At 36.2% G+C, this 25,329-nt stretch overlaps 2 protein-coding genes across 5 annotated transcripts in view; one reads left to right on the top strand and one right to left on the bottom strand.

Annotated features, from left to right (window-relative positions):
• LOC115451631 (meiotic recombination protein SPO11) overlaps positions 1 to 9,687 on the top strand; it is a 37,648-nt gene extending 27,961 nt beyond the window's left edge. Inside the window, exons 2-9 of one of the 2 annotated variants that reach the window (XM_037442027.1) lie at positions 5,498 to 5,721; positions 5,792 to 5,969; positions 6,038 to 6,181; positions 6,637 to 6,830; positions 7,333 to 7,478; positions 8,272 to 8,409; positions 8,698 to 8,869; positions 9,516 to 9,687. In XM_037442027.1, the coding sequence (XP_037297924.1) occupies positions 5,499 to 5,721; positions 5,792 to 5,969; positions 6,038 to 6,181; positions 6,637 to 6,830; positions 7,333 to 7,478; positions 8,272 to 8,409; positions 8,698 to 8,869; positions 9,516 to 9,655 (1,335 nt within the window). In that variant the 5' untranslated portion in view covers position 5,498 and the 3' untranslated portion in view covers positions 9,656 to 9,687. The remainder of the gene's footprint in view (positions 1 to 5,497; positions 5,722 to 5,791; positions 5,970 to 6,037; positions 6,182 to 6,636; positions 6,831 to 7,332; positions 7,479 to 8,271; positions 8,410 to 8,697; positions 8,870 to 9,515) is intronic. The other variant, XM_037442029.1, reaches the window with a different exon arrangement.
• Positions 9,688 to 13,028: 3,341 nt separating this feature from the next.
• LOC115451630 (inactive dipeptidyl peptidase 10) overlaps positions 13,029 to 25,329 on the bottom strand; it is a 110,375-nt gene continuing 98,074 nt past the window's right edge. For 2 of the 3 annotated variants that reach the window (XM_037441959.1, XM_037441960.1), the window contains exons 5-18: positions 24,704 to 24,902; positions 23,459 to 23,533; positions 23,293 to 23,345; positions 21,787 to 22,007; positions 21,353 to 21,573; positions 21,180 to 21,283; positions 20,981 to 21,110; positions 20,671 to 20,911; positions 19,925 to 20,240; positions 19,189 to 19,338; positions 17,849 to 18,034; positions 17,307 to 17,464; positions 16,640 to 16,845; positions 13,029 to 16,336 (exon numbers count right to left, since the gene is read on the bottom strand). In XM_037441959.1, coding sequence (XP_037297856.1) covers positions 16,208 to 16,336; positions 16,640 to 16,845; positions 17,307 to 17,464; positions 17,849 to 18,034; positions 19,189 to 19,338; positions 19,925 to 20,240; positions 20,671 to 20,911; positions 20,981 to 21,110; positions 21,180 to 21,283; positions 21,353 to 21,573; positions 21,787 to 22,007; positions 23,293 to 23,345; positions 23,459 to 23,533; positions 24,704 to 24,902 — 2,389 coding nt within the window. In that variant the 3' untranslated portion in view covers positions 13,029 to 16,207. The remainder of the gene's footprint in view (positions 16,337 to 16,639; positions 16,846 to 17,306; positions 17,465 to 17,848; positions 18,035 to 19,188; positions 19,339 to 19,924; positions 20,241 to 20,670; positions 20,912 to 20,980; positions 21,111 to 21,179; positions 21,284 to 21,352; positions 21,574 to 21,786; positions 22,008 to 23,292; positions 23,346 to 23,458; positions 23,534 to 24,703; positions 24,903 to 25,329) is intronic. The other variant, XM_037441961.1, reaches the window with a different exon arrangement.

Consider the following 25,329-nt stretch of genomic DNA (forward strand, 5'->3'; position numbering starts at 1 on the left):
TGATAAGATGAATACTTTCATACTAAAAATAACATCATGTTTTTAGAAAATATGATGAAACTTTTTTCATTACAAATTATTAAAAATTAATTATATTATTCTTATAAACAGCTATATGATTTATACGTTGGTGTCTATAAACGTACTGGCCATATTATATGTTTAAAAATATTTAACATTTTAAAATCACTTCGTTCTAATTTCAAAAAAGTTAGCTAATAAAAAGGCGCAACATTTTATTAAATATTGATATTATCTAGAGCCCACAGATATATGTTACAGACGAAATTTATCGTTGTAGGCATTTCGCTATTTCGCCTTTTTGGTATAGTATTAGGGCGATTGTGTATAAAAGTTAAAAACTTATTAAGAATTGATTTGAAAGAAAAGTGACTGTGGCTTAATTAAGAGGTAAGATACATATTAAAAAGTACATTTAAATATTCGAGTATTTGCACCAACAGTTACACCTTGGATGTATAATATTAATGATATTGTAGTAGCTATGTAGACCATATTAGTAGAAATGTCTAGATTTAGTTTCTAGGTGCGTGTGAATGCAGCTGCGGGGCCACCTGCCAGTCGACTTCTAATGCCGTCCACGCAGAATTTGTATAGCATTAGAAACAAGAAAAACACATCTATGTTGTGTTTAATACCCATATGTCTACTTATTTGCCTATGAGCTAATATTATATGTCGTAGAAATATTTCTTGGTACATCCGCTAAGTAGAAAACCTTACAATTATTTCATATTAATTAGTGTATACTGCGGAGTTTGGTAGAAACAAGATTTAGAGTAATCAAGTTGAATTCGTGTTGGTATTCTTTTTTTAAAATGTGTGGAGAATTGAAATGTGTAATTTTTATATAGCTACCAAAATTGCGATTTATTCTTGTGTAATATATTATGCCATAACTGTTTGTAACAGTGAGTTTCTATTTTCTTCTTACTTAAACAAAAGACGACATCATACCTCTGGCCTAGTAATAATATGGCCCTGTAACAATAAAGAATATAAGGGACATTCTGCGAGGCCTACAAAGACCTTTGTATCTGCAGAGGTTATCTTTATATTAGAGGGATTTTAAACTTGTTTTTTTCTGCTGTTTATATCATTGTTCTTATCCCACTTTAGATAGAATTTATTAAAGAAATCTCTACATGTTCGATTTTGAATAGATCAGAGTACCATTGTGCATAAAATACATTTTGCGGTGACCCGCATGTCACTTGTATATTTTTTAGAGCCCAATTACTTCAAACAATTTGTAAACGTAAAGCGCATTTAAGAAATTCATTGGTTAAAAAAGTTTATATACCTTGTGCGTTTTAATACTGAAAAAAAATGGCGCTCTATGGGGGAGGCCTATGCCCAGCACTCAGCAGTGGACGATTCCCGGCTGAAATGATGAATATTGAAAATACGTAAATGTATTTATTTCGTCAACAAAATGCTACTTACGAGTACTTTGACGTTTATAAGCTGTCTTAAGCAAACGGCACTTGTGACACTTGAAAGGCAAAAGATTGAAGTAAGTTTAGTTCAACCTTATAAAATAAATACGATGACAATACATTATAATTTATTAAACGTTTATCTATATGTGTAGTAGCGTTTCTATTTAGAATATAAATTATATTATATTCACACGTATTATTTCAATAGAATTGTCATGAATAAATCGGCGCCTGCGCCTACACCTGTCAATCGAGTCGTGACTTCGTGATGTGACTGCGATTCGTACAGTTAATTTCTAGATTTCAAAGATAATGTTAAAATTACTTGAACATTTAAAAGTTAAAGCCATACCGGACGTTACAATCCAGGTGGTCGTAGTTGTGACTAGATAGTTACAATACTATTAATATTTTAATTATTATACGGTAGCTAGAAACATGTTTGCGTGTAATACCTATAGCAAATAATGGTATCGATCAAGTTAAGCCGACCCAGATTAGTGATAATCCTGATTGCTATACGCTAGCTTGGGGTTTAATCATAGTTACGTGCAATGATAGTATGGAAGATAAGTTTTAGGAAATAAATTTTACTGGTTAAATCGCCTAATTTGCAGTTTATATCTGTTAAAAAGTATATCGCAAACAAATATCTCCCATACGACTTAGAAACTATTTAGTATAATTGTTTATCTATGTAATTGGTTGTATGCTTGTAAACGTTTTTTTTCTTAATCTGTTTCAATAAAATACTTAAGCCGGTTGTGCTGTTTAGTAGCAGTTTATCATAAAACAACTTTATATCTCAAAGTGCAATGTCAGTTTCCTTTATCGTAGGTACATAACATCTTTAAGCCACTTTTAATGAGACAGCTTACATCTGTTCCTCGAGTATAAATGTTAGATAAAATGTATCACATAGTATTTAAATTATAAATTTTGATAAGAACTTTCATTTCATTAATACATCTCAGCTATTAATAGAATTACGTACCAGTTTATTTGCATATTTCGTTTATATCCTATTTGGTTAGATGCATGAGCTATAAACAACTTTGAAACACGGAACATTTCGAAAAAAATACCATTAATAAAAATAAAGGTCACTAAAGAATGGAACGCGTGGCATTGTTTTTTATATGGACAGAAAAACATTTTTTAATTGCAGTGGATTATGAGAACTGTTTCTATTTAATTATCCCCTAAATGAGCAATGCCGTTCGCAACTAAACAAAAGGGTTGAAAAGACTCGAGTTCCATTGTTTTGTGCTATAAATTTAAACGGTCGTAATTATATCGTTTAATATGTGACAGTAGCTTTGTATATGTAAATGCGCTGCAGATTGCAGGGTCGAGTGGGGTGGGAACAGGACGAACAATATTGAGACGCCGCGGGATGCCTCTTCACTGGCTACTGTTAGGGTGGGATTGAGTATACGCGCACACTTTGGGATAACACTTAAACTGTGATTAGAAATTTAAGGGTTCTAGAGTATCTTGATTTTGCTGATATCATACTGATATTAATTTTTTGGGTATCAAACAAATATCACAAGTCCTCAATAACAAATTCTCATAATTATCTCTCATAGTCATATATATCTCCCCTGATGGTAAGTGGAGTGAGGTCCAATAGGATGTCGACTGACGAGAGATGATTACCCCTCTGCAGTCGACACAATTATGCCGGCATATTGGGACCGGATATACACATTCTGATCCCGGAACACAACACAATTACGTGGTCCACTATGGCGGGTTTTAAAAAGTGTTGTAACGAAAAATTGTGTACCGTACGGCGATCGCTATCCGGGCGGATATAAAATATATTATCCTACTACCGTAACGTAGGTAACATTGCAATTACAATAAAGGAAATATATCCTGGTACACTTAAACAGAAACAATAATACTTACAAAGAATCCTACATTCAATATTACAAGCTTTTGTAAGTATGTTAAACGTATTACAATAAAGAAGTATTCCGATAACTTGGTGGCAATTGTGTATTGTTTTGCGCACAATGCAACGAGTAGCCACTCGAATGTGAGAAACTGTTACTATTCTGAAGCAGAATTACGTGTGGGAATGTGGGCTTCTTGATGCAAATTAGGTATATGGGTGATTCGTTATTTGATGATTTGTTAAAGATTACTCCAATTTACTAAGTTTTCAAGAAATTAATTGTATTATGTATCATTGCAGATACATTTTCAGTGTAACAGAGCTAGCATGTTTTTAGAAAACTCAACCTTTCATTAGTTATATTATTTTTTATATGCGTATTCTGACTAGTTCGATGCTTCTCGATAACATCTCATCATCGTAGTCGCTGAATAAATATTAATAGCGGCCAGACTACAAAATTCAATAACAAAATATAATATTTGAGCAGTCAATTAGGCGGGAACGTATCGTCCATCGAGATAGCGCATGGTGGCCCATTGTGGTGTATTGTGGCGCGGCGCCCTGCAGCGGCCACCGCCACTCCACGGTCGACGCACAATGCCACAACACTGTTTCCTATTTTTATAACTGTTGGGCTTACTGCCGCCTCACTGACCTCTCAAGATCAACGTTTTTGTGGGAAACTTGTATGTAAAAACAATTTGCACTGCTAAATAGCTAGGGATTTTATCGATGTGCGATCTATTTTTTACAAGTAAATGTAGCCGATACCGGTAAAAATGAATAATATTAACTTACTTTCGGATTTTATGAAAATAATTCCGGAATCATTCATAACTTGCTAGAGTAAAATTTTTGGTTACGGTGTTTGCCTTGTTGTTCGAATATAAATTTATTGACAAGTATTTTATGTCAGACCATTGCTAGTTAATATAAAAATTAAATATTATATATCATAAATCACAATAAGGAAACGTTACTATGATCAAACTGATAGGAACATTAAAGCTCGTGACAAAAAATAATCGCAAATATCCGGGTGCAGCCCGCGGCAACCCGAAGGATTGTTCCTTCACACCATAGTCAAAGAGTTGGGCCGTACCGGCGCGGCGATCGCTGCGAAAGATAAGTGCGTTCTCACCTCCCCGTGGTCGCGGACTCGCGAAAGGGTTCGAATAATTGCAACAATCAATTTGAAGGAGCCATCGAGCAATTTGTATGGTATTTGTGCGGGTTGTCACCCGCTGATGCTATCGACGCGCCTCGGGGTTCCATGACATACTGCAATGGGAAAGTTTTGCAATTATTACTTTCTCACACCTCAAGTACTAAATGCTTAAAATAATTTAGTGTTCTCACCTATTAGTATTAAAAAAACGATCGTATAAAATTTTGCGCAAACAAAAACTATAAAAATATCGGCATAAAAGTTTTATAATTAAGTGGCATATTTGTTTAACGACACTCATAACTGTCTCCCATACGTCTATTAGGATAAAGGTGCATTAACATCAACCTGTGGTCCCCTGTCATGAATTCTAAAGTCAACCACAAGTTATCTCAGAATTCATAATAAGACATAAACATCAGCTCATTGCAATATGTCAAGTGTAACAAAGCGTTGCGGTAACGGTCCGCATCATTTGTCTGCCGTAACCCTGTTATTTATGATCTCCTGCCGAAGAACGAGGACAAAAACCGGGCTGCTGTTAAATATTTGCCCTGAGACAAGAGGGGGCGATAATTCGAGGCTATTATGACGTCATTTCACGCCCTTTGTGAGATCGTCACGCCGTGTCATCTGCTCCTCGAGACGCCTGCCTCGACTATCTCTCGATTATATCTATTGTTATTTTTTATCGGATGTGCCACCGACGATGATTTCGTCCCGTTCGCTTGTTCGCTCGACTTTGCCATAAAACACTCAAGGAGCTGCCCTATTGTCTCGTGGCTCCTTTACGAGCTCCATTTTGTGATGCTGTTATTGTTTGCGGTTGATAAACATCTCGCCACTAGGTAGGTAAGGATCATTGTCACTTTTGCCCGTGGTTTATTTTGATGGAAATCCAGTGGGTCTGTTTGTTAATTATTCTTGTTATGAATGGTTGAACCTTTTATTTTGTAGAATGGATTTATTGAATACAGAAGCGGCGATGCTGAAAGAATTAGTTTTTAATAGGACAACTTCGTTCAAACAAGAGCCAAAGTTAGTATCAGCGATTGATAAACTTCTAAATGCAGCACTGATTAATCGGAATGTGGACGAAAAAGGCAATTTATTGCTACCAGAAAGAAAACTTGAATTTTCTGAAGTTCAGCAAATATTGCAGCAGTCATCAAATCGTAAAGGTAACCAAAAGAATAAAATAATATTTGTTTGATTTCTACCAAACTTGATAATAATTGAAAAATAATGCAGTTGCAGAAAAATCATCCGATTTACTTTTGAAGGAAGGAAATGATGCTAGAAAAATGTTTATCAAAAAAATAGAAGATATTCTTACCCAGATTAATTCAACAGCTGAAAATGGCGATGTTCCCAAATTAATTATAAGGAATCAAAGAATATGGAGCAATTGTATTTACGACTTAGACAGGTATATAAAAAGCCATTATTATATTTTGGAAGATATATTATTTCGTGACCAATCATTTACTTTTTCAGAGTTACTTTAAAAGCAATTCGTGATGCAAAAAAGACGACATTAAATTATTCCAGCAGCGAAGATAAAAGTAGATTTAATGCAATTGTCTTTGTGCTTACGAAAGTGCATGAGTTACTTTCTAAGAAACTAACCGTAACACGAAGGTATTTTAAATATTTGCTTGTTCATAGAATTATTGACGAGAAAACAATGTTCAATATTCTACTTACGAAAGTGCATTAGTATCATATTTTTTTTTCATAAGCTCTTTTTTCGGGACGCCATGGCGACGTATCCAAACAATTAATATTAAATTGATAGCTAACTCAGTTTGGCAACGTATTTAATTTAGAAGCATAGCATTCTGCGATGAATCTGGATGCCATGGTATGCTGGCGATTTTTGCAATAAAATGTTCATGAGTAAGCTACCTGCACTTACTCGCCTATCGGTCAACTGACTGAAACGGCCACGTTGGCTAACATTGGCTTCTTTCATTTGAAGACTTTCAGTTGCCAGAGGTCGCTATGTTTATGTATCTGATCTGATGACGGCTCCGTGGCGTGAAATAAAGCTCTAAGCATTACTAGGTGGTTTATGATCTATGTATTGATTTTAGGGAAATGTTCTATCAAAATATATCAAGATTTCGCAGTCAAGCTAATCTGGACATAGCAGTAAGGGACGTGTGTTGCCTTTTGGAGACTCCTCCGTGGAGCCTTGGAATCGTAGCAACGGCTAAAGGATTGATAGCTGGGCCGCTTACTTTGCATTACCATGACGGAAATATTATTGACTGTATGGTGTCAGGTGGTAAGTACTTGGATTTGTTTATACTATTCGAAGAAGTAATTTATTGAACTGATTATGAAAATTTTTAGATCCTATTTATATTCAACACCATTCAGATTCCTGTATTATCGCTCTATATTTTTATTATTTTTAAAATAGCTATTAAATTAGACAACATTGGATAATTGATTATATCTCCAGGGGAATAGCGCTGTAGACCGAAATACAGGTTCTTCCTAGTTCGGCTACAGATACTCCCATATTTTATCAAAATTGTATTATTTATACAGCTCTACTCAGACTGTTAGAGTTTAAGTATTAATACTGTACTTTTTTAAATAAATAAATTATTATTATTATTATTTGATTTTAACAGATCCGCGAGTAAATTTTAGTATTTTTAAACATCTATATATTTTTTCCACAGTTATTCATGTTTATTCTATTCTAGAAACATCGCGTAATTATTTTTAATGTTATTTTGATAGGGGCGATTTCTATTTCTCTTACGTATTTATTTTAGGCACATTGATACCGCAAGATGTAAATGGTGTAAAGAAATTTCAATCCACTGCTAAGTATATACTTGTGGTTGAAAAAGATGCCATATTTCAAAAGCTGCTCGATGAAGGAGCGTTATTACGATTGGGACCAGTCATAATTATTACGGTATTACATTGTTTTATTGGTTTTCTGGTTGTGGACCAACCATAAGTGTTGTATAGATTTATTTTTCTTCATTATTAGCCATAAGTGTTGTAAAGATTTTTTTAGGGTACCTAAATTCAATTCTTTGTGCTTTATAATAATAATAATAATATCAGCCCTGTATTATATACTTGCCCACTGCTGAGCACGGGCCTCCTCTACTACTGAGAGGGATTAGGCCTTAGTCCACCACGCTGGCTTAGTGCGGATTGGTAGACTACACACACCCGCGAAATTCCTATAGAGAACTTCTCAGGTATGCAGGTTTCCTCACGATGTTTTCCTTCACCGTTAAAGCAAACGATAATTCGCAAAGAATACACACATAATTTTTTAGAAAAATCAGAGGTGTGTTGCCCTTGGGATTTGAACCTGCGGACATTCGTCTCGGCAGTCCGTTCCACAACCAACTAGGCTATCGCTGCTTTTGCTTTGTGCTTTACCATGGTAAAAACGTTACATCATTAAGTATACCAAATATGAGTCGAAATTTTGCTGGCGGTAGGATACATTTTATATCAGTCTGGATAGCGTCAACCTACTCATGGTGTTAAAACCCGACATAGTGGCCCACGTAAGTGTGTCGCGTTCTAGGACAAGCCTGTGTATATCTAGTTCCATCTGGCCGACATAATTGTGACGACTGCCGAGGAGTAATCATCTCTCTTCTGTCGACATTCTATTGGACCCCACTCCACTTACCATCAAGTGCAGTACACTTATAAAAAAAGACATATTTTGCTTTCTATTACAGGGTAAAGGATACCCAGACGTGTGCACGCGACAGCTTCTGTGTAGATTATGTAACGAGTTAAACCTGAACGCTCTTGCACTGGTAGACGCCGACCCACATGGATACGAAATATTTCTTACGTACAAATACGGATCGCTGGTAATAATTTATTTTCATATTTAATATGATGTACTTTTGCATCTTTCCGTTTTGTCTAAGCATTATATTTTTCGAGTCCAATTTAATCAGGAGCATAATATCTTGTAGAAGTCGTGAGAGCAATAATCTAATCGTGTTATTTTTAATCATAAAGTAATAAATCTTTACCTAAAGAATTAACGACTTATTATGATCGAAGATTACGACAAAGAAGAAAACAAACTAAAAAACTTACAAGATAAATCTGATTGCATCTTATTTACAATTAACTTATAAGATTTTTTACAGGCTCAATCCCATCTCTCAGCAAGTCTTGCGTGTTCATCGTTGCTGTTACTTGGAGTTCGTCACCACGACGTGATGACCCTCGCTCCCGATGAAGCCCGTCTGCCGTTATCCAACTTGGATAAACGGAAACTAGAACATTTGATTAGGCGGCCATACTTGGAGAATGCAGTCGGTAAGATGATGAGCAAATAATCTTAGTAATATTGTAAACGGTCAAGTTCATAATGATGTGAATTTATTTGTGAGAAGTAAACCTAGAATATGATTGACAAAAGGTGAATCAATCTATGCTCACGTAATGAGAAAACATCTCATTACGTGAGCATAGATTAGGCTAGTATTTATTCTGAAGAGGACACCGTGGGATATTACTCCGGTAAATGTCGATCATGGGTGGAGCCGCAAGCACCGTCTAACCTTACTAATACTAATTAATAATATATACGAATATAACTATTATAAATCGGAAACTTTGTGATAGTGTTTTGATGTTTGTAAGGTGAAAATGCAGGAATTCCTGAAGGGATTTAGATGAAATTTGGCACACAGTTAGATCATATCCTGGATTTACTTATAGGCTACTTTTGATCACGGTAATTTGCTACCATGGAAAGTAATAGAATTTTTATTTATATGGCGTTGACGTCACATAAGTATCACTATGTATCTCTATAGTGACTTAGAAACTTTGTAGGGATAAAGTCTTATCACGCGGGCGAAGTCGCGAGCAACATCTAGTATTGCATAGACATGAAATTGTAACACTCGCTCTTAATTTATTCGATTTCCTGTTTTGTTATCATAGAAGTCCGTTTCAGGTTTATGTATAAAGGAAGAGTTGAATTCAATGCTTACTTCTGGCATAAAAGCTGAAATAGAGGCGGTCGCGCCCAACTCCGGTGCTTTGTGCGATGCCTACTTACCATCAAAAATAATATTATCTAACTACTTGGGTTAATTTTAGTAAATACTAATTGCATAATAAATGAAACTTTTTAAAATAAAACCCTCAAAATGAAAGGTATTTTCATTGTAGGACTCTACCTAAACATTATGTAGCGACATCTAGCGAATAATGGATTAAACTTTCGTACTTTATTTTGCAACTAGCTTTTGCCCGCGGCTCCGCCCGCGTTATAAAGTTTTTCAGGCTAAAGTTTTCCGTTATAAAAGTAGTAGTTTCCCGGGAGCCTTGTTCTTCCCAGGGTCTCAAACTGTCTCCATACCAAATTTCATCTTAATACGTTAGGTAGTTTTTGAGTTTAACACGTTCAGGCAGACAGATGCAGCGGGGGACTTTGTTTTATAATATATTTTTTAGAACTTTTTAAGAGGAACAATCCCGTCATAATCATTGTTGCATAACTTTAACCGTTTACGCAGCGCACGCAACGGAAGCTCTCAAAACTAATAATTTTTCCTCGATTTGCAACATGTTTCATTACTGTTCCGCTCCTATTGGTCATAGCGTGATTATATATAGCCTATAGCACTCCAGGAACAAAGGGCTATCAAACACAAAAAGATTTTTTCAGTTGAAACCGGTAGTTCCTGAGATTAGACATTACTGCTCCGCTCCTATTGGTCATAGCGTGATGATATATAACTTTGAGCACTCCACAAACAAAGGACTATTCAACACAAAAAGAATTTTTCAGTTTGAATCGGTAGTTTTTGAGATTAGCCATTACTGCTCCGCTCCTATTGGGTATAGCGTGATGATATATAGCCTATAGCACTCCACGAACAAAAGGCTATCCAACGCAAAAATATTTTTTCTGTTGGGACCGGTAGTTCCTGAGTTTAGCCATTACTGCTCCGCTCCTATTGGGTATAGCGTGATGATATATAGCCTATAGCGATCCACAAACAAAGGGCTATCCAACACAAAAAGAATTTTTCAGTTCGAACTGGTAGTTCCTGAGATAAGACAATACTGCTCCGCTCCTATTGGGTATAGCGTGATGATATATAGCCTATGGCACTCCACGAACAAAGGGCTATCCAACACAAAAGAATTTTTCAGTTCGAACCGGTAGTTCCTGAGATAAGACATTACTGCTCCGCTCCTATTGGGTATAGCGTGATGATATATAGCCTATAGCATTCCACGAACAAAGGGCTATCCAACGCAAAAAGAATTTTTCAGTTTGGACCGGTAGTTCCTGAGATTAGCGCGTTCAAACAAACAAACAAACAAACAAACTCTTCAGCTTTATATAATAGTAAGTATAGAAGTATAGATATAGATTAACAAAGGTTGAACAGTTAACAAACACTTGAGTTTTTGTCGTAAATACCTCTTTTTAGCTACGACGCTGAAATGTTTTTTATCCATAGTACAGTTTACTTCGTTTAATTTTAAATGGTCGAAAGAGAGAAATGTGTTTGTACAACTGTAGTACATGTGATTTAAAGATACGAGTAAGAAAAGTCCTTTATTTGTTCTTTCTTGTTTACTTTTGTTATGAGGTGTCCAGTTAATCTTCAGAAATATTTGACTGCTCTATTACTAAAAGATATTTTTTGGTTGTTGTAAAACGCTGTCTAATGTGTGTTTTAGTTTCGTTCCATACAAACATTACCTAAAGAGTTTGCCACGCATAGTACACCATAGATTTAGGGAAATTATTTTAATTTTATTTGATTTTATGATTAAAATAGTGACAATAAAAAAGTATTTGTATAATAAAAGGAGGGTAAAGACCAAAGACGTCGCGGTCAATATGTGAGACGAGGAAGGGAGAGAGCACCAGCAGAGTCATCTAGTTATTGATTGTTAACAAAAATGTTGGTAGTTCGACACTACAGCACCCTTTTAAATTGGTAGGGTGGCGTCCCTTTGGGTTTGCTATTCATGAACTAGATGGCATTGTTCACAGAATATTGGTTAACGTTGTGACTTTTATTTTATTATATTATTAATATTGGATTTATTATATAATTATAATATTAGTATATTGTTATTTTATATACACCCAAATTAACGGTACCGTAAATATAACTTAAGTACACTATGATATAATCTTATATCATGGCTCGGTGTCACAGTAGCTACTAAAAACTTTTGGTCTAAAAGCACCTCAGATCTCAAATAATTATTTATGCCCGGGAATCGAACCCGTGGCTTCTCGTTTGAACAGCTGTTTTTACCCTCTGCACCATGGAGAATGTTGAAGCACAGAATGATTTAAGTAGCCTGATATTTTTTTTGACTCTAGTACAAGGACAATTGTAGAAATAAAACAGTCCTTTTTTGCGTAAGCCCGATAGTTTAAAACTGTTAAGTATGCTACTTTCAAGTAGGCAAAATTTGTACTAGATTGCGCTTATATGAAATTCTTATTAAAAACATTCCAGTAAAATCCTTTTTCAGACTTTATGTCACTGTCAAATATGATAATTTATCGAAAATGCCATAATAGTAAATACTGCAGGGTGTGGTGTGCCCACTTAATTTACCTCACATCAATGACTAAATTAGAAAGTAAGACATGGAAAATCATGTCGAAACTAACAGTGATAAGAAATCTATGAATAAAGCAAAGTCTTATAGTAGTGGTTCACCAAAAGCGGTAAGAAATGAATCGGTGAAGCGAAAGTCTTTCAGCGTTAACGAGGCGGTGCGCTCTTTAGATTTAGCTCTGGGGAGATTAAAAAAAAGTAAATTGGTGAGCGGTGAATGTTGTACAAGCGTGGCTATGAGCCCGGCAAGACTCGAAGGCACAGGAATATATATGGACATTGATCGAACTTCCAACATGAGTCCAGGGTTAGACAACACTTCATTGATGTCAATGAATTTCTCCCACTACGAACTCATCCGTAATCTTTCTTGTTCGAACCACTCCGATGGCGCCTTCAGTGGAAGCACTTGCAACACTGGGTTAAATCCAGCTGACTCCATCGTCAAGGACGAACACTTGGAGAGATACTTTCGCAGTGCCGAGATGTGGACGCGTAGCAACTACAGGAACAGTGGTCCGAGTAGCGTCCAATATGAGATACCAGAAAAATAGTGTACACCAAATAAAACTGCCCGATGAACGATTATGTAAATTTCAAAATTTTATTTATTCAAAGAAACTTTACAATAATAACAGAATAATATAAGGGTTTACAAATGAAACGTACCGATCTATACAACACTGTAACTCTTAAACGAGACGATAAGATTTATAACACTGATTAACAACAACGTAGATTTTTAGATGATTTTCTTCTAGGGCCACCAATTGTGCGATACTGAATACAACAAAATTGATGCAATTAAGTTCTGTGTTACTATGTTTATTACTGACACTGCTCATAAATCTGCCCCTTATTATATCTTTGGTGATCAAAATTTGTAGTTGATTAAGGCCATTGTTGTAATGATTGTTGTATTCAGTCCGCTCGTTATCATATCTAACCGCTAAGGGAGCAATCCGCGACACTCTAAAGTTACGAAGGCGGATACTATACTGCTTTCTTTATGTACTCGGCGTATTTTATTCTCAGCTTTGTTTATTGTAATATGAGTAAAAGAGTGATAAAATTGAAATATAATAATTCAATACGTTTTGCACAATCACCATGACTTTTATATGTATTCTATTTAGTTTAGAGTTTTCCTTTTGTTAATTTCTGTTTGTAATTTTATAAGCCGAGTACAATATAGAATAACGCAGGGATCCTAAGAACATAGCAATACTGATTTACATTTAGACCACATCCATTATATTTGGACAAACTAGGACGAAAATCTAAACATATTTAATTAGGATCTCTTAAAAGGATAATTTGAAAGAAAAACGACAAGGTAGCTGATCAGGTTGGAATTATGAAATAATTGACATAGTCATCACATAGTTCCTACTTTCCTGCTTCAAGAGTAAGACATGATAGGGAAGCTTTTATTGGAAGACTAAAGGTCTAGAATTTCGAAAAGAGGAAAGCGGGGAAGCTTGTGCAAACAAGATTCGTCGTCGTGCCAAAATTATCAACAAGTGATATATCATACATTTAATTTTGTCTCATTACAAATACTATAATATGAATTTAATTGGTGTTATCCGCAGAAATTTTCGTATCAACTAATTACACGAAATCTCACACAAGACTGAAAGATTTCTTACCTTTATTATTTGAGCCTGTGTCGGTGCGCGCGTTACACGCCGCTCGAGGCAATGCGCATGCGCACACGACCGCGACATTACGGCCGCGAGTGTAACCACCGAGCATCGCCACTGGCGAGTCACACTATATCTTATTGTATAACTAGAGAACATTCGCTAATGAAATCAATACATACAACATGATGTAAAATTTAAAGCACCCGGTTTCCGAACTCTCTCGTATTTTATCTAACTATAAAATTTCATATGTTGTGTGATGTACACATAGCCCGTATTATATTGTCTATAATTTGTTATAATATAATATCTGGGGAACAAAGCAATGTTACTTTTATGGAAGAATCTTAAAACTTTTAAATTAATATCAACCTTATGGTAATATAATTAATGTTAATAATTACAACGTATTCGATTTCACTAGGCCCTACGTAACATCAGATGCAGACATTATAATTATTCAATATAATTTAATTCATATCATTAAAATTATGCAATAGAAGAATCACAGCATCCTTAAGACCATAACGGCAATTGAAATTAATCTCATCGACGTATCGTAGGTTTAATTAGTACAATGATTGTAAAATTTAGACCAAATTGGCAGTCTTCACAAACATGGAATGTACGATATGCGTCTATGCAGGTATCCGATAACACTTAACAAATATCGGCAAACTTTTATTCCTATACAACAACAATGAATTACCTAGTTACGTCACAGTTACGGTGAAATCAACAACATCGTACAAATTCTCTGGCTTCGGCACGCGTCACAACTCATACGACGTCTCGCGGCAGCCGGGGCGATCCCTGCGCCGCCACATTCTCCTTTATTTCTGAATGTGAATTACGAGCTCCATCGTTATTCATCGTTAGTATCATACTTATTTATTTTTCCCTTATTTTACTGAGATACAAATACACAATATTATTTATTTTTGTTTTATATACCAACGTAATGACTGCTTCTTCTATTGAAGAACTATTAAAGGCAAATTTTCTAGCTCAGTTCATTGTCTATTTTGTACAAGCTTTTCACTATAAGTACCATTTTCGATTCTACGGCGAGATTCAACGACCCTAAATTGTTAAAATTGTTTGTAACTATTGATATATTTTGAATTTTACATTATAATTCATTATGTTTCTTAGGACCATGACTTATATTAATTGGATTTGTTAAACGCTTTCTCATTTTGATTAACCCGTACCACATTTTCACTTAAGAACTTGCCATGATGTCAAACTTGCAATATACGACTTAGTATTTTGATTTTGTTCTTATAAATATCGATGGTTTGGTAAGTTTACCTTCAAATTCATTTATTTGTCATTCTGAGGTGGAGGATATGAGATTCTTATCGCCTAAGTAGTTTATTAGTAAATGACAATGTAATGGAGCCAAAGCAGCTAAGGTTAGGGGATGATCAAGGTCACTTCATTTCTAAACATTATAAGTCACTATAAAACATTTCTTAATTTATTCAATATACATAATGATTAGGGTATTTTTATTTACATTATCAAATGAGGTATTTAACAACTCTATTATTTTACAAAACATCTCAAACATCGGTAACAAAAACTAACTTTTAAAGGCCTAGTTTCCCTAAACGATAAGCTCTTTTATATGTGGTTTCGTTCTTTCACTTGTAATTTACGATAATCAATAGTCGGTGTAATAAATTACATTTAAACAACCAAGGGTAGCTGGATTGTGAGGGTAGATTCAGGTTAGGACAAGTCGTTGTGCATAGTAAGTGACTACTCGAGTAAAAACGCTTAAACGCTTAAAGAGGCAGTAGAAAATAGTACTAAAAGCTTAAGTGAAAAAGCTCGAAATTTTGAATAAGAATTATTTGATCACATTAGCGGGACTTAGCTCACACCGAGGAATGCACCGTCAGCACTGATCTCGTGTCTACTGTAGTTCCTACTTATGTTAAGACTTAGTAGAAGGTAAGATAGTTTAGCTAGGTGGTGCTGAAGCAAAGTCGTATGAATTCGATGAGTAAATGTAGAATCAAAGTTTTCTCTTAACGTTGGTAGTTCATTGTAATTTGTATCTATTACGAAATCAACTTATTTTAATACATCCGAGATTCATGAATATCTTCATTGCAACACCGGTCTGTTAGTATTATAATTATCTAACTATCCTAATCACAAGCAATTCTCGTACGTCATCACTATTGACTATGGTGTCATTACGGATCATTATGCCTACCCAAGGAAAGGCTTCACTGAACCGAATTTGGGGAACACATTTTATTAAAGCACTATTCAAATGTACATATTTACAGAGAGAGTAATAATGATAACAATTGGATATAATATTTCGGAATTGATCGGGTACAGTTTATTGCTTGGTCGGGTGGCGCGCAATACCAATCTTATCTGTCAGGAGGAGGTAATTTGGTGTCCTCGGGATCGAGAGAGAGGCACTCGCGAAGGTAGTCCTCCATGGATCTATACACGTGCTCTATCACGCCTTTTAAATCGTGACCTTCGTCAGCGTACGCCTGAAAAACAAAATGCAATACACAAATATTAATAAATACTGGTAAAATTAAGCTTTATATTAAGATTTGTTAAGGCTCAAGATTAAAACTGCTAAGAAATAGGGGGTCTAATTATAAATATACAGTCGAAGGAATATATCGCAAGAAAACGTACAATCCTTTGAATTTTAAGAATTTCTTAGGTATGTGAAGTCTGGCAACTGACACTAGATCAGTGTGGTGGACTAAGGCCTTCATTGCAGCATTAGTAGGAGAAGCCGGTACTTAGCACTGGGACAATATATATTAATTTTGTAGTTATACCTGATGCCTAAACAACACTCCTGCGTCTGTCAATGCCCGCGCCAATTGCAACGTATGGGGGTAGGGCGCACTCATGTCGGCCATGCCGTGGACCAGGTACAGGGCGTGTGGCGGCACGTGGTGCGCTCGCTGCGACGCGTCTGCCTCTACATAACCCTTGTAATTTACTGACGGCTGGCCTAGTATGCGTTCCGTAAAGGCTGCATCTGGAATAAATACAAATGAAACGTAAATATCACAGAAGCAGTGGAAAAACTTCAAAACTTTAAATCGAATATACACGTTAAGTTTGATTCAAATATTTGTTTTGTTTGTTTGTAATAAAGTAAATTACTTTTTTTGTGCAGAAAAAAAAGGGATGGTCAAAACTAAAATGTGTACAAGCGTTTTGAAAGTTTTGAATTTATTCAATTACTTTTGTAAGTGATTGTACATGTTCTATAATTTGATAAGTTCTGTTTAGAGTGATTTAAGTAAAATTTGTTGAAAATATTTGATATATTAGTGTTAGATAAAATTATCATAATGTAAACCGGGGTAGTCATAAATTTTTGTTCACTCCGAAATCTCAGATTATGTATTGCAATTAAAAAATATCTCCTTTTTTAGAATTCGAGAATTGCACATAGGCTTAAGTAGAGCTATAATTAAATCGAAATGAACTCACTATAATAAAGCCAGTCGGTGATAGGTGATACTGCTATACCACACTTGAGCGTGGACTGCTGCGAGCCGAGCAACATGGCGGTCACGTATCCGCCGTAGCCCCACCCCCACACCGCTACCCGCGTCACGTCCAAAAACTTGAACGTTTCTAATAAATATCTGAAATTTGCAAAAATCATGGTTACTTACTTTTAGATAAGATCATAAATACTGTGCCATAATGTAATATTACTAATCATGTAATTCACACTGGGTCACGCTCCTAGAGTTTATTCACAGGCGAACAGAATTATATGAAAATATTCAAAGTAGCTTAAAAGACCCTTGATGTAATAGAGCGGTGAATTTTACAGTTTAAAATCAAATTTTTAATTTTGTAAGGATTTACATGCTGCGTTTACTACTAAAAGATTATGATAAGTAGACTAATTGTACATTTTATTGCCGAGTCTTCTATTCTGAGAACGCGGCCTTCGTATCTAGCTAAAAAACTGACCAAATCACGAGATTTTGTACTATGTATCTATTTAATTAAAAAGATACCTAATAACAGCTAACTGGTCGGCTACTTCTACGCCACCAAGGCGACCTCGTAACAACGCTCGCGGCAGCCCCCTCGCGCCCGCCACGTCCAACTTCACGTAAACCACATCATTTCTTGAGGACATGTACGATCCCCAATCAACCAGGAACTCCTCCGTCACTTGCTGACTCCCGGGCCTGCCGTCTCTGAAAAGTGAAAAAAAGATATTTATATCCCTAGAATTTACAATAGGTACATTTGAATTTATTTTTTTTACTACAGTATTATAAAATTCACACATTCAGTGCAGAGTAAAAGAGGAGCACGGCTTATTGCTTAATAAGTTTATTGACCAATGACTACTTCACTAGGCGGTTGACAAGCGACTGCGCGCTAACGGCTAACCACAAGTGTTTGGAAATAGGTCTGATTACTCTCAGTGATTACCACAATCAAAGTTGCCGAGAGCTAATTCAGTGTTAAATGTACAAAATTTAAGTGCCAGTGTTAAAAATTGAAAATAAACAAAAATATAACTATCAATGTGTCGCCGAAAATAATTGATGATGCGTTGTCCATTCTTACACAAATTACTTTAAAACAACTGGCAAATCTGTCTACAACTTGACATTAACTTTGACAACTGATATGGTAGCCAAATGGACTGTCTCTTTGTTAGACATTTGGCATATGGGAAAACTAATAATCATTTAGCCCAATAACGGGACAAAGACGTGCCAAATGGTACATTTTAAATTTGGCAACTTGAAACTTGGAAGATCACGTTGGTGACGTAATGTCTGGCAGAGCTGTGTGTTTCTTCCGGGTGATAAAAACGGGTTAATATTATAGGCTGACAGCCGCTTGGGCTATTCGGATTATAGTTCATGTGCTCATAAGAAGCCCATTTAAAACTTACATTTTAGTTAAATGTCACATATTATATAGTGCAGAATTTAAATGTCTTTATTTTAAGATGACATTATTACATTTTGTAGCAGCGAAACTGACATAATGAGCTAGTTATTATTCATACTTTTTAAAGTATTTATGTTACTGTCATTAATCATTATAATCAATTGATGTTACCTTGAAAGAAACAGTGCGAATTTCAATGAATTAGTAACGATCATTGTACTATATTGTGATCTGAAGGAATTGTGATATTGTAGAACAGCATATCTAAAGGCAAATATACCATAGTCATCAAAGAAAGTCAGTTAAAAAAATTAACAATAGTTAACATTGCAGAAATTCTCACGCATTTGGAGTTTCGGCAGTACTGAGTAGAGTATAGAGGTAGAGGTATTAGAGCTAAATAGAGTAACTATAAAGTAAAAAAAATATATCCTGAGCTTACACATGAACAAGCACCGGGAAGGCAGCATCCCTGAGTTCCTCGCGCCACGACGGCGGCAGGAGTAGTTGGACGCGGGCCTTCGACCCACTTCCTAATTGCACTTCGAACGACCGCCGAGTGGGCAGCGCCAACTCGCGTAGTCGCACTGATCTGCACGGCAATAAATCCTTATTAAACTTAACGTGTGCATAAAACTTTGAGAGTATTACGGCTAAGTTTGCCAGCTCTTCATTTGAATAGTTGAGCGCACGCTAATTGCAGATATTTAAATTAGTAATAAATGGTAATGACTGCCCCGGTGGCGTAGTTGTAATTGTACACGGTATGAATACGACTACCGCGCTGAGGTTCTAGGTTCAATTCCCGGGTCAGGCCAAAATAATTGTGACTGGGTTTTTCCATCTTAAAAATTACTTAGTTGCAGCCAGAAAGTTGGCGGGGTGATACCCCCATATCTCGAAAAGTACGTAAAGTAACCATTTTATGAGTTTTTCAGACATGGGGGTATCAGGCGCTGAACAAACTGGTTCAGCGCCTTATCTCTCCGGTTATGTCAAATTGCCGTCTCACTGGACTAATAGACTAAAGAAACAGCGAGTGCACCTGTGTATTGCTCTCAAACTTGTGTATATAATATTTCATAAGTACTTGGCTGATCTCCGTTCAGATTGGCCGTTGTGGCCGAAATTTTGAAAGGAAAAAATCATTCGAATGGTAATGTAATAAAGAGTCTTACCTATAAGGCCTCGTATCATATAATATTCTCTCAAGTTTATGCGTTCTGGCATCATGAAGGCCGGCTAACGGTGGTCCTGGCCCGCCACATTCAAGGACGTAATGCGTTATACCCACTTTGGGCTTGGCAGGCGAGAACATGGCACGCCAGAATGAGCAATTGGCATAATGCAACCGAGCCGGCCACACTGCCAGTTCGCATGTAAGGCAACGAGGTTCTTCTCTTTCAGCGCGCGCTTTCACTGAATTACTACCACCACTGTAATTGGGGTCTCGGACCACATAAACCTGCCTTTGACCAGGTCTGTCTGCACTGCCTATTTAAACAAAAATTTACACTTAGTATCTATCGTAATTACAAATATGTAACGTACCACACACCCTCGGGTCCAAAAACAAAACACAGTATTTCAACAGGCTATAAGGCAGCTTGATTGCGGCAATTTCCAGTACAGACGTCACATTGTCAAAACAAAACGTGAATCGAGATGATTGTGAAGGAGAATGGATGAAAAATGGATTTTAGTGTGACGATGTCCAAAAAAAGAGTTAGTGAAATAAACACAACTAAATGAAAAACTCAACTGCAATAAATCAAAATACTTAATTTGATTTGCTTCTTTCACCATGTCTGGGTGCAGGTTAGGTACGTATGATCTTTCTTTGTCTAAACCTTTAATGAGAAAGCAAGACTTAAGCTCGACATAGATACGAGTTTCTAGGTTATTTAAATTGTATATTGCTTACCTAAATAATAAACTAAGTTGTTTTCCTGGTCCCACGCCAGGATTTCTGCCACTTCTACTTTACCGTGTGACAGAACTGCTATACGTTGTCTTAATACGTCTACGTGTTTAATGTGAGTATAGTACTGCCCCCCACCCTCTTGAACAGCGGCTAATAGAAGAAACGCGCTGCCGTCTTCCGAATAAACTGGTTGTTGATGGACTTCAAGCCAAGGCTCATCGGTTGCTTTTTCTGAATGCGTCTAAATTCGAAATAATGATTAAACAACGTATGTTTTACTTTACAGTATATATCTTTAGCTAATACAGACCTCAGTGCATGTCCAATTTGGTGCGTAGCAACTACTATAAACGGTTAGATTTTGTGCACGGTTCATCCACACTACACCTACATGAGAATTGTCTTTGCCCACCCATTGGGCTGATATGAGATAATATTCCCTGGAAACAAAAGACAATGTGAATCTTCAAGATTAAATTTAGTTCAATTCACATTTTAAGCATACGTACATTCCGTCTAACGTACTTGGCGGCTTCACTTCCCATCTTGGAGGTGACGTGACATTTTGAACAGCTACTATCCATAACTTAACTTTCGGGATTGAACTCCCAGGCTAAAAAATAAATCCGTATATAGTATCCAGTCCACGAAAGAAATAAGCAATCTGAAGCTTAGGTCCTACCGTAGGATATCTAACAGTAACATGGTCAGGGAAGACAGTGTGTAAGGTATTGTTGATGGCAGGAAGAAGGAAGCCCGCCCTCGCCGCGCCGGCTCCTCCAATCCCCTCTGAGATTCTTGGGAATTTCAGCTCGGATACACTGGTGTCATCGTATTGAACGTACATGACGAGCGTGCCATCCAAAGACCCCCATGTCGCTGATGCTGTCTTTGTCACCTCCTCTGTAAAATATTAAATCAATTAAAATTATACTGCCGTTAGGGTTAATAAATAATTTAGATTCTCGCAATAGAAATTGATTCCAGATAAGCACGTAATAATAAATTCAAAATATTTCGTTTTCAATCTTTGATTATTGATTAATGATGGATACTGAAATAAATGAGAACATTGTATTGTACATATTTCACTTAAACTTCTTGAATTTCACTGACCTTGATATAACCAATCGGAAACGCCATTGTACACTCGGCCTGGGCTAGAGTCGTTGGTGAGCCGGAGTAGGGGTGCTCTCCGAGCTGGAGGTCCTGGTCTCGCCAGAACCTCGTTGTCTGCTGCAAGCAACAACGACCCGTCTCCTCCGAGCCACGCCGCATGTTGCCATTCCCAACTGCCTTGGCCTTCGCCAAACAGTGGTATGTGGTGGCTGTAAAAACTGTCTCTATTAATAGAAAGATAGATAAATGAACCTTTATTCAAACAGCCGTTGGATGAAACATGCAAGAGACCACAGACTGTAGAAATATGTGAAGTGCAATATCCTACTGTACAAATAGAAGTTTCATTGTTAAACAAGATGAGAATTTAAAACAGTTTGTAGTTAGATCGTCCCAGTTAAATTGTGAATGTTTATCAAAGCGTCGTTCGACGTGTGGCGCATGTACGAGTTAGTTTGAATTTACATGGGCCACTGAAATTCGCAACATAGTGCCATTTGCCTTCCATAGTCGAGCCTGACGTCGACCACATTAAAATTCCACTCGCAAATTTCGAAATAAATTGGAAATCGTATTCACGTACCTACCTACCGCCAAATCGATTTCTTTACCCGCGAGACGACCAGGAAACGAAAATTTTCAGATATGATTTAAAAGAGAAAACAAAGTGAAGGAAAAGTGGCTTACTTTAAATTGTCTTTCAAAGCGTTGCTTGTACGCTTTCGAAACTCTTTAGGTAAATGTGTAAGTACCGTACATTTTTTTAACGATTTTTGTGCGTCGCGAAATGGATAATACTTAATTGAAATTATTTTATTCTGTATTATTTTTTTATTAACATGCACATTTTGTTTGCTCACGCTTATGTCAATAGCCTTTGTATGTAATACCACTAAGTACTATGAATATTGTTAGTATGGAATATTTATCATGCAGAAATGATTTGAATTTTAACCGTTTTTAACAAACAACGGTAACAACTTATTTGAGGTCTTTAAAATACTATAATTGATTGCGATCAGATGTTTTACTATACTATGCTATTAACTATACTATACTAAGTTTAATTTGTCACTGCAATATTAACTCGGAAGAGCTGACTACATGAGATAGAGTTCCATCGCTTACTATATGTGTTATTTTTTAAAGCGAAATGATTCTAAGTAAAATGTATTAAGATCGTGCAAAGATTTTATATTTCTACAGACACGAAATGATGCCTCGCCGATGCGTTTCAGCCATCCATTACAACACTCGAGAGACGAATTTCAATGTAGCTAGTAACAGAGTATCTAACGTAGCATCGGCTTAACGTTAAAGAATAACTTTCATGTGAATTTAAAAAACTCACATATTGACATTGTAAAAACATATATTTTGGAAGGAACCGTGACTGCGAACTTTTATAGTTCGGCACTGTGAAAACATTAATGCGGGCAATTACGGGCGCGGCGAGGCATTATTTGTGATCTCTGAAAGCGTTGAAATGTCAAAACGACTCACTCATTTGTGACGTCATAAACTGTGTAGTGCGCCGTAAACGTTCGTCGGTAGACCTGCAAAATAATGAAACTTAAATAACAAAGTCCGAGGCGTCGAAGTTTCTAACGACCGCCCTTGTTTATTTTGGAAAAAACCAATTAAAAGTTTTATAGCGTCGGATACGTACCTCTTTGATATTGTGTTGGAAGAGCACGTAACGCAAGTTTGGCGAACACTGGTACCCGCGAACATTCAGCTGCCTCTGTGAAAAAGTCTTTTGTTATTACAATAAATAATATCGCTTCGTGTTTCAAAGTTTATTACGTTGTCGCGTTTATGACCGTTACGTTTGACCTAAAAGAGAATCTATCGGTGGAAAGTGTTCTAAATGGGTTACGGAGACATATTGTGACCACTCCGTTTTATTGCGATTTAAGCGAAAGCTTTCAGGAAATGTTGATAATACTAAAAGAACCTAACTGGATATGTGTTATGCCCTTCAAATAGACTACAGGGCCATTCGAGATAAAATGGCACTCGCGTAACATTGAGATGTGTGGAGGAGATATTCGTATGGAAATAATATTACAATCATGAACGCATCCTTTTGGTGAGTCGCAGATGGAAATCCTACGGTCCATTTCCGCATGACGCAATTCAGTTTGTGCTTAAAAGTATATTCAAATTTTCATTTTTCGAATAACGCCACCGCTTCGCATAATAACTCCATTATGGAAAATCGGGGATGTCGTCATAAATTTTATAGTATGATAGCCGCCGTTAGTGTGTGGTTATGTCTTGAGACATAATCGGAAAATAAATTTGGGAGGGTAACATCGGCTTAAAATTGGTTTCTACGTTATTTTAATACACAATCATTTGTCTGGGGTTTCTGAATTTTATTTATTATGATTGTTAACTTGCTCGGTTTCAGGCATTGAGGTCGAACTCCGCCAAGATCTTCTCTAGGCATTAAGTTTATCTTTTGCTGATAGGGTTAAGCCGAATCAAACTAATTTAAGTAGTTTAACTGGGAACAGTTGTCCTTTAAAATAAACGGAGGGAGAAGCAAACAAACTTACTTCTGTATACTTTCCGTATTGAACTTTGTTGTCATAATCCTATATTTAAAGTACAATACTTTATAATATGATTATAGAAGTTATTAAGTTTAACATATTAACTTATTATCCCAATTCATTGTTAAATTGAATTCGCAATAGTTTAGAAACGTATTTTATTATCAAGGTCGTATCCCCAGTATAATGTCAACGTATTTCTATACTTTAATCGTGATATTCTTATCACGATTTCAAAAAGATTTTTTGGGCAAAATCTTTCCTAACACAATGTTAATACTGTTAATACAGTATTATCTAAGTTGATATCCTCAAACTACGAATCACAAATCAACGATTATCAAAATACTCACTAATGTATGGTTTGTGACGAGCACAGTGAGCGTATTGTTGAACGTGTCTAGAGCGAGTAGCCCCCCGTCGTCCGCCTGGTACACCAGCTGGTGCGTGCTGACCCAGGTCGTGGGCAGCCGCTCCCCAGTCAGATCCCCGCGTAGGAACTCGTCCAGCCGCATGCGACGACCCGACCAGTATAACAACTCGTCCACATATCTGTAATGTTGAATTTGGCATAGCAAATTTATTCTTAGATTCCATATTGTATAAGATTTGGTTAAAGTCTTTCATAAAAATGATCACGAATACATTAAATGTATTGGATAATATAAGGAATTTTTTGGCTTCTCTTTTTTAGTCAGGTCATAATTTATTTGATGGATAACTTTCATCAAACAATAAAAAAATCTGTCTTAGAAATAAAATGTATTGTATAATTTTATTTTGATTTCAGCATAATATTTGTTTTATTATGCTTATCTACTTTCTAATACGGTTCGAAGTAGCACATCTTGTAAACCTAAATAGGTACGCAACAGTCCGCTTGAACATCCTGCTCCGCCTTTACACCTCTTTTACGCTCGTTACCTCCGAGCTATTAGATGTCTGAAAGCCTTTATAGTTTTTCTAGAGACGCTATAAA

The sequence above is a fragment of the Manduca sexta genome, chromosome 23 (assembly GCF_014839805.1).
Source record: "Manduca sexta isolate Smith_Timp_Sample1 chromosome 23, JHU_Msex_v1.0, whole genome shotgun sequence".
In the NCBI taxonomy this organism is placed as follows: domain Eukaryota; kingdom Metazoa; phylum Arthropoda; class Insecta; order Lepidoptera; family Sphingidae; genus Manduca; species Manduca sexta.